This window comes from Arachis hypogaea, chromosome 20, assembly GCF_003086295.3.
Source record: "Arachis hypogaea cultivar Tifrunner chromosome 20, arahy.Tifrunner.gnm2.J5K5, whole genome shotgun sequence".
NCBI lineage: Eukaryota > Viridiplantae > Streptophyta > Magnoliopsida > Fabales > Fabaceae > Arachis > Arachis hypogaea.
This window is the reverse complement of record NC_092055.1, coordinates 11,469,246-11,482,356: the sequence shown is the minus strand read 5'-3', so window position 1 is coordinate 11,482,356 and position 13,111 is coordinate 11,469,246. Positions and strand designations below refer to the sequence as shown.

The following is a 13,111-nucleotide window of genomic DNA, read 5'->3' as shown; positions in this document are numbered from 1 at the left end:
ATAATAATAACCCTATGATATACTATTAGTATTATGATCTAAATAATTTTCACAATAAAATAAAAATTAATGAACACCTTTTTTGATATATAGTAAAATTTTTTTGAAAAATAACAAATTTAATTTTTTTATCTCTTTAAATTAAATTAATAATTTTATTTGATATTTTTACACTAAAATACACTATGAGTAAGCTATTGATACTAAATGAAATAAAACATAATATATATATATATATATATATATATATATATATATATATATATTATATATTAAACCCTAAACCCTAAACATAATATATATATATATATATATATATATATATATATATATATATATATATATATATATATATATTGTAAGAACCGCAACTAATCAATTGGTTAATTAAGTGATTAATTGCCCAAATTAGATTCCAAAAAGTTAGAGAGAGAATTTGGGGATTTAAAGGTGATTTTTGGACTCAGTGAGTCTTTTTGAGTCAGAAAATGTGCTCTAAGAAAAATCGTGAAAAATCGCGAACCGGCAGTTGAACCGGTTGAACCGGTTCAAGTCTGCCTGGTACCGCACGAGAAAAGTGAAAACCGTCAAAAAACCTTAGAAAAACATTAGAAATGGAAAACCGGGCTTTAATTTTAAAGATTTGGCCAAAAGTTAGGACAAACGGGCTAAAAACGCTAACGGGTTGGACCGAGCCCAAGTTGGGCCCAAGCCCAACATATAAATACACTTAAATGAACTCATTTCAGCCACTTTCACCCTCATAACCTAAACACAACAGCAGCTGAAGTGAGGAGAGAGGTGAGAGCTTTTCACCATTGTTACTATTCACTTCAAACTTCCCAAGCTCATATCTTGAGCTACGGAGCTCCGATCGCCGCACTGTTTGCAGCTACGCGTTCCTTGTGAAGAGATCTACAAAACCCACCCAAGAAACCCTCAAGGTAATCACGAAATCTTCCCAGTTTCTGTCTTCAAAATTTCGGGTTTTATTAGAGTTTTGGGTTAAATGGGTTTTTGTGATTTTGGATGTTTAGGTTTGCTCTAATCCTTGCTTAGCTTTGGATTTGTGTTATCAAATCTGTTGGGAAAGGTAAAAGCTCTTAAACCCTTGTGAGATTATGCTTATGTTGAACCCTAGGTTGATTTGTGGTGATTTATATGTATATAGTTTGATTATTGTGGCTTTGGGAGCTTTTGGAACTTATTTGTGCTTGTTGGAGTGGATTTGAAAGCTTGGATTATGGTTGGAAGCTTGTTGGTGCTCATTTTTAGTTTGGGTGCATAAAGAGAATCGGCTAAGGTATGATTTCGGTTTCCTCTATGTAGTATATAATATTCATGGACACTTAGGCTAGTTGACCCTAAGATAGGATTGAATGTTGTTGGTGTATGAATGATTATGTGTAAATTGATGTTAATTGTTGGTATCCTTGGAATATTGTGATTAAGGATGATTATGGAGAATTGTTTGTGTTAATGAGTATTGATGATTAGTGTTGTTGATAAGGTTGTTGGTATTTAATGATTGATGATGAATAATGATGTTGTTGGAATTTAATGATTATACAGGTTGATGAGGGATGTATGATTTATTGTTGTTGATGAGGGTTTGTTGATGTGGTTGATAATGGATGATAAATATTGATATTTTTGGTAATTGAAGGTGAGTGTTGGGATTGTTGAAAATGGTTATATTGATGTTGATAGTATGATGTTGGAGTTTGATGTTGAAATTAATAATGATGATGGTTAGTAAGGGTATTATTATGTATTTGATAGTGAGAATTGATGATTATATATGGTGGAGTGGTAAATTGGATATGGAAAATGGTAAATTCTGATATGTGATAGAATTGATGTGGTTTTGGTTGGATTGGGTTATGAAAGTTGGTAAATTGAGATTCTTGTGAGTCTTGGTAAAAGTTGACTTTTGGTGAACTTTGTCTAATCATAACTTATGCCTTGGTTTTCAAAATCTATTGAAATTAGTTTAGCATTAAAGCTTATTGAAAACTGTTCGAATCGATATAAAGTTTGTAAAAAATTGGAATTTGGTAGAGGAAGTTATGATCATTCAAAGTTGGTGTTAAAAATCTGAAATTTTCCAAAGTTGCAGAATTTCATTACTTCTGATATGTGCGGGTGCACACGTCCTGTTTCTCAAAAATTTATTTGTTTTCAACTATTTTGCCTTTTCAACAAGGTTGTAAGCTTCTATAATAGCATTTTAAAACGTTTGGGCCTAGTTTTGAGTATTAGAACATGGGATATAAATTAAGGGCTTTAGTACATGATTTTAAGGTAAATTAGAAAATGGAGGCCTAGGTTTCTGGCGTGCTGAGAATGGTTTGACGTTAGGTGAAGGATGATTGGTATATGAGATGAGGAATGATAGACTTTTGGTATTTGGAAACTGAGTTATAAAGGGACAGTGGTTGAGATGAGTCGGGGACTCGGATTGAAGTGGTGGATCTATGTATGCTGAAAATACTTTTGAAAACCATTGAAATAATATTTTTACATGATATTTTGAGACGCTATGCGCCTAGCAGGGACGGTGATTAATCCTGCCTGTCGAGGTAGCGGCGGCGGCGTAAGGACGGTGGTTAATCCCGCTTACGTTGAGATGTGAGGTCTGAGGCAAGAATATCCCGCTCGCATCCCTTCGGATCTATAGGGCGAGCAGGCGCCGGTACCTGGACAGTGATCCGGGCACTATATCTCGGGGGTTCCCATATGAGAAATCCGAAGGGCGACGTCTCCATGGAGATGTGTCGGGTTGGCAGTTGAACCGACAATGTGATATCACAGCCAGTAGGGCAGGCATTCATCATATGCATTTCCTATCTGCTTGTTTGCTTTGTCTACTTGTAATGGTTTGCCTAATTGAATAACATGCTTACTTGCTATCTGAATTATTTGCCATATATGCTACTACTTGTGCTTTACTTGCTTTGAACATTATCTGTGTTTTCTGCTGGGATTGAGGAGGTTCGGAAGGCGGTGGCGATGGGATCGCATGGAGGATTGGTTGGTGAAGGCTGTGGGACAGCGGTGTTTGGTTAGAATAGAAATCCCTTAAGATAGATAACCTGGTTTATTTAAGTCAAGTTGGTATATTATGCTTAAATGTTTTAGAATGCTTTAAGTTGAATCTTGTGATTGATATGAAGCTTAGGATTGCCTTTGGCGTCCCGGGGTCTTATATCCTATATCACTGGGAACTGTTACCATACTGAGAACCGCCGGTTCTCATACCATATTGTTGTTGTGTTTTTCAGATGCAGGTCGCAACCCACCTCGGTGAGTTGCTTTGGTTGGTGACAGGAGCGGAGAATCTTGGATCATTTTGGAGTTCTTTTTGGTTTATTTTGTTTATACATCTCTCTTTTTGTATTTTGTTTTGCCTAGAGGCATGTATTTGAGAGAACAAAACTTGTATAAGCTGTTTTCACTGTATGGTTTTGTATATCAGTATATGGCTAGCCGGCTTAAACTCCGTGAGTCGTGACTAGTTCCCTATGATATTATATACTTATCTTTTGTTATATCTTCTCTGGTTCTTATGCCTTAAGCTAGTAGCTCCGTTAGTACGTTTGTGCTTCGAAATTCTGTTTTTGAGCTATATCTTTCATCGGGCTTCTAGATTATACTATTCTTTCTATATATATATATATATATATATATGAGTTTAGAACCGTCGTAATCTCTGATTGACCTTGGCTTTACGACGCGAGGTAAGGCTTAGGCTAATTAGGGTGTTACATTTAGTGGTATCAGAGCGGTTCGTCCTCGTGAGCCTGAGAGATGGACCGATTGTGCTTCATTGCATACTCTGTGTGTCTTTTCTTTGATGCTATTAGGTTATCGGTTTGATATATGCATAGCATGCTTGTTTGTGAGTGTCTGTTTGGGATAATTGAAGCACTAAACTTTTGATATTGAGACTGATCACCTTGATATCTATTGTATTGTGTAGACAAGAATCCTACATGGCTACTCGCGGGCGAGGTCGAACGCGTACACGGGAAAGTAGGAATGAGCATCCAGCTGACAATCACGCCGAATTCATGGCGGCGATGGCGAATCTCGCTAACACCATGGAAGCTAATGCTGCTGCGACTCTGCAAGCAGTGCAGAGATTGGGCCAACCGACTGGAAATGGCAACGAAAATGGGAATGGCGAAGGGAATACCAATGATAATGCTGAGGGTAATGGCGATAACACAGGAGGAGTTCCGATGATCCTGGCGACGTTCCTCAAGGTTCATCCGCCAACTTTCCGAGGATCCACAGATCCTATTGAAGCGGACCACTGGTTCCAGGCTATAGAGCGTGCTTTACAGGCGCAGCATGTTCCTCTCAATCAATATGTAGAGTTTGCCGCTTATCAGCTAGCGGGAGAGGCCCAGCCCTGGTGGCAAGCTGAGTGTCGTTTGCTACAGCTTCAGAACGCCAACATTCCATGGGAGGTGTTCCAAACGGCTTTCTACAAGAAATACTTTCCTGAGTCTGCAAGGGAAGCAAAGGAGATGGAGCTAATGCAGCTGAAGCAAGGTTCCATGTCTGTGGCAGAGTACACCAACAAGTTCGAAGAGCTTTGTAGGTTTTCTCGGGTATGTCAGGGTGACCCGGAGACTTTCGAGAGCTGGAGGTGCATTAAGTACCAAAGGGGCTTGAAGGACAACATTATGACTGCTGTGGCTCCTATGGAGATCCGTGTCTTCTCCGACTTGGTGAACAAAGCAAGGGTAGTGGAGGAGTATGCCAAGACAGTGGCGGCATCTAAGGACACTCATGGAGGGAGCTCTAGTCGTGGGCGTGGCAAGTATTTTTATCCTAGAGGACAAAGCTTCAAAAGAGGGGGATATACTCCTCAAGGCCAAGGGGGTTTCAGAAAGAACAATCAGAATCAGTTTCAGTATGCTAAAGGCAGAGGAAATCAGAGTAAGAGTTCTCCGGATTTAGCTTGTGATCATTGTGGACATTTTCACCCTTATGACTCATGTAAGATTGGTTTAGGTGGTTGCTTCAAGTTTGGGTTACCTGGCCACATTGCGAGGGATTGCCCTCGTGGGAGGAATCAGAATGCGGGCCAGAGTCAGCATCAAGGTCGAGTCTTTGCTGTGAATGCCAAGGATGCTTCCAAGGCAGATCCTTTGATGAAAGGTATATGTCTAATTGGTGATAAATCCTCAGTTGCATTATATGATACTGGAGCTTCGCATTCGTTTATTTCATTTGCTAAAGTTGAGGAATTAGGCTTGAAAGTATCAGAGTTACCTTTTGATCTACATGTACATACTCCGCATCAAACAGTTATGACTAGGTCAGGTTGTAGACAAGTAGGTTTCAAGCTTGAGGGTAGAGACTTTGTACACGATTTGATCTGTTTACCAATGGTGGGGCTGGAGATGATTTTGGGGTTTGATTGGTTGTCGAAGAACCGGATTTTGTTGGATTCCTTTGAACGGACAATTCGGTTTATGCCGGAAGGAGAAAATGGAGCAGTGGTAGCTACGGGGTATTACCTGAACTCTGTAATGGTGCATTATAGTGGGGAGGAGTGTCAGGGTTATATTCTGTTGGCTGCTAATGCATTGGGCGATGCCCAGAACTTAGATCAAATTCCGGTGGTTAGAGATTTTCCAGAAGTGTTCCCGAAAGATATCCCTGAGTTCCCACCTCAAAGGGAAATTGAGTTTGCGATTGAATTGGTGCCAGGAGCCGGACCAGTATCGATTGCACCGTATAGAATGGCTCCTATAGAGCTGGCAGAGCTAAAGACTCAGTTGGAAGAGCTTCTGAATAAGAGGTTCATTCGACCGAGTGTATCACCGTGGGGAGCACCAGTTTTATTGGTGAAGAAGAAAGATGGAGGGATGCGTTTGTGTGTGGATTACCGACAGTTAAATAAAGTGACAGTAAAGAACAAGTACCCGCTGCCAAGGATAGATGACTTGATGGATCAATTGCAAGGAGCTGGAGTGTTTTCCAAGATTGATTTGAGATCCGGTTACCACCAGATAATAGTGAAGGAAGAGGATATCCCTAAGACTGCCTTTAGAACACGCTATGGACACTACGAGTTTGCGGTAATGTCTTTTGGGTTAACGAATGCACCTGCTATTTTCATGGATTACATGAACAGAGTGTTTCGTCCCTTTTTGGACAAATTCGTGGTGGTTTTCATAGATGACATCTTAGTTTACTCTAAGACGGTAAAGGAGCATGAGGAACACTTGAGGATTGTACTGCAAATCTTAAAGGAGCGGAAGTTATACGCTAAGTTATCAAAGTGCGAGTTCTGAAAGGAGGAAGTAAAGTTCTTAGGCCACGTGGTGAGTAAGGGAGGAATAGCTGTAGATCCTTCTAAAGTAGAAGCGGTGATGGAATGGGAAAGACCGACGACTGTGACGGAAGTCAGAAGCTTTTTGGGTTTAGCCAGATATTACCGGAGATTTATCGAAGGATTTTCCCGGATTGCGCTAACAATGACAAAGTTGACAAGGAAAGAAGTGCCGTTCGAGTGGACGTCGGAGTGCGAAGAAAGTTTTCAAACGTTAAAGCAGAGATTAACTTCAGCACCTGTTCTAATCCTACCGGAACCGCATGAACCGTTTGAGGTATATTGTGATGCTTCTTTGAAGGATTTGGGTTGCGTGTTGATGCAACACCAGAATGTGGTGGCTTACGCATCGCGTCAGCTGAGACCGCATGAGGTGAATTACCCCACTCATGACTTGGAATTAGCGGCAATTGTGTTTGCATTGAAGATTTGGAGACACCACTTATACGGAGTAAGGTTTAGCGTCTTTTCTGATCATAAGAGTCTCAAGTACATCTTTGATCAGAAAGAGCTAAATATGCGCCAGAGAAGGTGGATGGAGTTGCTTAAAGATTATGATTTCGAGTTGAGTTATCACCCTGGAAAGGCAAACGTGGTAGCAGACGCTTTGAGTCGGAAATCTTTAACAATTGCTTGGATGAGAATCAAGGAAGAAGAACTAGTGGATAAGTTTGTAGATCTTAAGCTGGATATTAGTGAAGTTGCCGGAAGAGCTTGTTTGAACTAGTTACAGATTTCAAGCACGTTTAAATCAGAAATACAAAGGGCGCAGCAAGATGAGCAGAAGTTTCAGCAATTGTTTCAACCAGTTGGTGATAAGAGACGCGAAGAATTCACTAAGGATGATGAAGGGTTATGGAGATACAAGGGAAGGATTTGCATACCAGATGTTGGGAGTTTGAGGCGAGACTTGCTGTTGGAGGCTCACAACAGTGAATTTTCTATTCATCCCGGGAGCACGAAGATGTATTATGACATGAAGAAGATGTTCTGGTGACCGGAGATGAAGGGTGATGTAGCTACAGTGGTATCCAAATGTTTGACCTGCCAGAAAGTGAAGATAGAGCATCAAAAACCGTCAGGAATGCTACAACCACTTGAGATTCCTCAGTGGAAGTGGGAAGGAATTGCTATGGATTTTGTTACCGGTTTATCGAGGACTAGGTCGGGGTTTGATGCGATTTGGGTGATCGTAGATCGCTTAACCAAATCCGCTCATTTTCTGCCTATCCGACTAAACTGTTCTATGGAGGAATTGGCAAGATTATACATCAAGGAGATAGTGAGGTTGCATGGTGTGCCGTCAAGCATAGTATCGGACCGTGATCCCCGATTCACATCAAGGTTTTGGGGAGCTTTCCAAAGAGCTTTCGGTACGAAGCTATGTCTTAGTACGGCGTATCATCCACAAACAGATGGACAATCGGAAAGGACTATTCAAACGTTGGAAGATATGCTGAGAGCATGTGTGTTGGATCAACCCGGGAGTTGGGATCGTTACATGCCATTGGTGGAGTTCGCATATAACAACAGCTTTCATGCAAGCATTGGGATGGCTCCGTATGAGGCTTTGTATGGACGAAAGTGTCAGTCTCCACTTTGTTGGTATGAATTTGGAGAAGTAAGTGTTTTGGGTCCAGATTTGATAGCAGAGACTACTGAGAACATTAAGAAGATTTGTGCAAGGATTTTAACTGCCCAAAGTCGACAGAAGAGTTATGCGGATCAGAGAAGGAAACCCTTAGAGTTTGAAGTGGGAGAACACGTATTCCTTAGGGTTATACCGACAACTGGGATTGGAAGAGCAATCAAGACCAAGAAGTTGAACCCAAGATATATAGGACCGTTTGAGGTTTTGAAGAGATTCGGGCCGGTGGCATATCAAGTAGCTTTGCCACCTCATCTGTCTAACTTGCATGACGTATTCCACGTGTCACAGCTCTGTAAATACACGTCGGATGCGGCTCATGTGTTGGAGCCTGAATCGGTCAAGTTGAAAGAGAACTTGACTCTCCAAGTGACACCAGTGAGGATCGATGACACTAGTGTGAAGAAGCTGCGAGGAAAGGATGTCCCATTAGTTAAAGTTGCTTGGGAGCGAGCAGGAGTAGAAGAGCACACTTGGGAATTGGAGTCTGAGATGCGAAATGATTATCCCGAGCTTTTCTCAGGTAATTCAAATTTTGAGGGCAAAATTTCTTATTTGGTGGGGAGAATGTAAGAACCGCAACTAATCAACCGGTTAATTAAGTGATTAATTGCCCAAATTAGATTCCAAAAAGTTAGAGAGAGAATTTGGGGATTTAAAGGTGATTTTTGGACTCAGTGAGTCTTTCTGAGTCAGAAAATGTGCTTTCTATGAAAAACCGTGAAAAATCGCGAACCGGCAGTTGAACCGGTTCAAGTCTGCCTGGTACCGCACGAGAAAAGTGAAAACCGTTAAAAAACCTTAGAAAAACATTAGAAATGGAAAACCGGGCTTTAATTTTAAAGATTTGGCCCAAAGTTAGGCCAAAGGGCTAAAAACGCTAACGTGTTGGACCGGGCCCAAGTTAGGCCCAAGCCCAACATATAAATACACTTAAATGAACCTATTTCAGCCACTTTCACCCTCATAACTTAAACACAATAGCAGCTGAAGTGAGGAGAGAGGTGAGAGCTTTTCACGATTGTTACTATTCACTTCAAACTTCCCAAGCTCATATCTTGAGCTACGGAGCTCCGATCGCCGCACTGTTTGCGGCTACGCGTTCCTTGTGAAGAGATCTACAAAACCCACCCAAGAAACCCTCAAGATAATCACGAAATCTTCCCAGTTTCTCTCTTCAAAATTTCGGATTTTATTAGAGTTTTAGGTTAAATGGGTTTTTGTGATTTTGGATGTTTAGGTTTGCTCTAATCCTTGCTTAGCTTTGGATTTGTGTTATCAAATCTGTTGGGAAAGGTAAAAGCTCTTAAACCCTTGTGAGATTATGCTTATGTTGAACCCTAGGTTGATTTGTGGTGATTTATATGTATATAGTTTGATTATTGTGGCTTTGGGAGCTTTTGGAACTTATTTGTGCTTGTTGGAGTGGATTTGAAAGCTTGGATTATGGTTGGAAGCTTGTTGGTGCTCATTTTGAGTTTGGGTGCATAAAGGGAATCGGCTAAGGTATGGTTTCGGTTTCCTCTATGTAGTATATAATATTCATGGACACTTAGGCTAGTTGACCCTAAGATAGGATTGAATGTTGTTGGTGTATGAATGATTATGTGTAAATTGATGTTAATTGTTGGTATCCTTGGAATATTGTGATTAAGGATGATTATGGAGAATTGTTGGTATTAATGAGTATTGATGATTAGTGTTGTTGATGAGGTTGTTGGTATTTAATGATTGATGATGAATAATGATGTTGTTGGAATTTAATGATTATACAGGTTGATGAGGGATGTATGATTTATTGTTGTTGATGAGGGTTTGTTGATGTGGTTGATAATGGATGATAAATATTGATATTTTTGGTAATTGAAGGTGAGTGTTGGGATTGTTGAAAATGGTTATATTGATGTTGATAGTATGATGTTGGAGTTTGATGTTGAAATTAATAATGATGATGGTTAGTAAGGGTATTATTATGTATTTGATAGTGAGAATTAATGATTATATATGGTGGAGTGGTAAATTGGATATGAAAAATGGTAAATTCTGATATGTGATAGAATTGATGTGGTTTTGGTTGGATTGGGTTATGAAAGTTGGTAAATTGAGATTCTTGTGAGACTTGGTAAAAGTTGACTTTTGGTGAACTTTGTCTAATCATAACTTATGCCTTGGTTTTCAAAATCTATTGAAATTAGTTTAGCATTAAAGCTTATTGAAAACTGTTCGAATCGATATAAAGTTTGTAAAAAATTGGAATTTGGTAGAGGAAGTTATGATCATTCAAAGTTGGTGTTAAAAATATGAAATTTTCCAAAGTTGCAGAATTTCATTACTTCTGATATGTGCGGGTGCACACGTCCTGTTTCTCAAAAATTTATTTGTTTTCAACTATTTTGCCTTTTCAACAAGGTTGTAAGCTTCTATAACAGCATTTTAAAACGTTTGGGCCTAGTTTTGATTATTAGAACATGGGATATAAATTAAGGGCTCTAGTACATGATTTTAAGGTAAATTAGAAAATGGAGGCCTAGGTTTCTGGCGTGCTGAGAATGGTTTGACGTTAGGTGAAGGATGATTGGTATATGAGATGAGGAATGATAGAGTTTTGGTATTTGAAAACTGAGTTATAAAGGGACAGTGGTTGAGATGAGTCGGGGACTCGGATTGAAGTGGTGGATCTATGTATGCTGAAAATACTTTTGAAAACCATTGAAATAATATTTTTACATGATATTTTGAGACGCTATGCGCCTAGCAGGGACGGTGGTTAATCCTGCCTGTCGAGGTAGCGGCGGCGGCGTAAGGACGGTGGTTAATCCCGCTTACGTTGAGATGTGAGGTCTGAGGCAAGAATATCCCGCTCGCATCCCTTCGGATCTATAGGGCGAGCAGGCGCCGGTACCTGGACAGTGATCCGGGCACTATATCTCGGGGGTTCCCATATGAGAAATCCGAAGGGCGACGTCTCCATGGAGATGTGTCGGGTTGGCAGTTGAACCGACAATGTGATATCACAGCCAGTAGGGCAGGCATTCATCATATGCATTTTCTATCTGCTTGTTTGCTTTGTCTACTTGTAATGGTTTACCTAATTGAATAACATGCTTACTTGCTATCTGAATTATTTGCCATATATGCTACTACTTGTGCTTTACTTGCTTTGAACATTATCTGTGTTTTCTGCTGGGATTGAGGAGGTTCGGAAGGCGGTGGCGATGGGATCGCATGGAGGATTGGTTGGTGAAGGCTGTGGGACAGCGGTGTTTGGTTAGAATAGAAATCCCTTAAGATAGATAACCTGGTTTATTTAAGTCAAGTTGGTATATTATGCTTAAATGTTTTAGAATGCTTTAAGTTGAATCTTGTGATTGATATGAAGCTTAGGATTGCCTTTGGCGTCCCGGGGTCTTATATCCTATATCACTGGGAACTGTTACCATACTGAGAACCGCCGGTTCTCATACCATATTGTTGTTGTGTTTTTCAGATGCAGGTCGCAACCCACCTCGGTGAGTTGCTTTGGTTGGTGACAGGAGCAGAGAATCTTGGATCATTTTGGAGTTCTTTTTGGTTTATTTTGTTTATACATCTCTCTTTTTGTATTTTGTTTTGCCTAGAGGCATGTATTTGAGAGAACAAAACTTGTATAAGCTGTTTTCACTGTATGGTTTTGTATATCAGTATATGGCTAGCCGGCTTAAACTCCGTGAGTCGTGACTAGTTCCCTATGATATTATATACTTATCTTTTGTTATATCTTCTCTGGTTCTTATGCCTTAAGCTAGTAGCTCCGTTAGTACGTTTGTGCTTCGAAATTCTGTTTTTGAGCTATATCTTTCATCGGGCTTCTAGATTATACTATTCTTTCTATATATATATATATATATATATATATATATATATATATATATATATATATATATATATATATATATATATATATATATATATTATGTATGAGTTTAGAACTGTCGTAATCTCTGATTGACCTTGGCTTTACGACGCGAGGTAAGGCTTAGGCTAATTAGGGTGTTACATATATATATATATATATATATATATATATATATATATATATATATATATATATATATATATATATATATAAATTATTAATAATATTATTAATCTATTAATAATATTTTGAATAAAATATGTTAATTTAATTAAATTTTAGTGTACATAAAATTTTAGCTAATCTACATTATTCTTATATTGATAAATCACATTATTCTTATATTGATAAATCTTCATCGATCTGTACCTTATGACAATATGTATTATTAATAGATTAATAATATTATTGATGTTTTGAGTTTGTTGAGTTTATAAATGGTCTTTATATATATATATATATATATATATATATATATATATATATATATATATATATATATATATATATATATATATATATATATATATATCATTTAGTATTAGTAGCATATTCATAGTGTATTTTAGTGCAAAGATATTAAATAGAATTATTAATTTATTTTAAAATGAGAAAAAATTAAATTTGTTATTACTCAAAAATTTTTTACTATATATCAAATAATGTGTTTATTAATTTTTATTTTATTGTGAAAATTAACTAGATCATAATATTAATAGTATATCATAGAGTTATTATTATTAATGTATTAACTGTAGTTTAATATTTATTATTTATATATTTAAAAATTATATTTGAGAATTATTTATTTAATTTCATAATAAATGATATTTTTAAATTTGAATAATTTATTAATTAGTTTGTATTTATTATACCATATATTCAATAATTTATTTAAAAAATAATATTAATATAATGAATAAAAAAATAATTAAAAAAATATTGTTTAAAAAATAAGGACAAATAAACCCCTAACTAATTTGAATTTAGAGACAATTAAGTTCATGTCCATTTTTGAACCTGATAAGTGAGCGTTTTTCGTTTAGAGTTGACGAAGAAACACCCACAGAAACTACGTTGTATTACGGAAGTAGAGGACATGAACTGAAAAATAGACAAGGACCGAGTTAGTAGTTCATTCAACTTTTTAATATTATGCCATGTTAACATAAGTAATTAATTGATATAATTTACTTATTACTTATTTAATGTTATT

The 13,111-nt window shown here is 37.8% G+C and overlaps 1 protein-coding gene across 2 annotated transcripts; it reads left to right on the top strand.

The window, feature by feature from the left end:
• The first annotated feature begins 748 nt into the window (after positions 1–748).
• Positions 749–11,754, top strand: LOC112784155 (uncharacterized). Of its 2 annotated transcripts, XM_072229304.1 has the most exons (5): positions 752–944; positions 1,038–1,093; positions 1,172–1,303; positions 3,983–5,172; positions 11,488–11,754. In XM_072229304.1, exons 4-5 carry the CDS (start codon positions 3,996–3,998, stop codon positions 11,511–11,513), a joined length of 1,203 nt encoding a protein of 400 aa, XP_072085405.1. In that variant the 5' UTR covers positions 752–944; positions 1,038–1,093; positions 1,172–1,303; positions 3,983–3,995; the 3' UTR covers positions 11,514–11,754. The 2 variants fall into 2 exon arrangements, 1 of the variants encoding a protein (XP_072085405.1); XR_003193737.2 differs by lacking the exons at positions 3,983–5,172; positions 11,488–11,754 and adding an exon at positions 3,285–3,549 and having other exon boundaries at positions 749–944.
• The last annotated feature ends 1,357 nt before the right edge of the window (positions 11,755–13,111 follow it).

Coding starts and splice junctions, on each gene's coding strand:
- LOC112784155 (XM_072229304.1), top strand. CDS start 3,996: ATGGCTACTCGCGGGCGAGGTCGAACGCGTACACGGGAAAGTAGGAAT. Junction 5,173..11,487: donor GGCAGATCCTTTGATGAAAG/GTATATGTCTAA, acceptor TGTGTTTTTCAG/ATGCAGGTCGCAACCCACCT.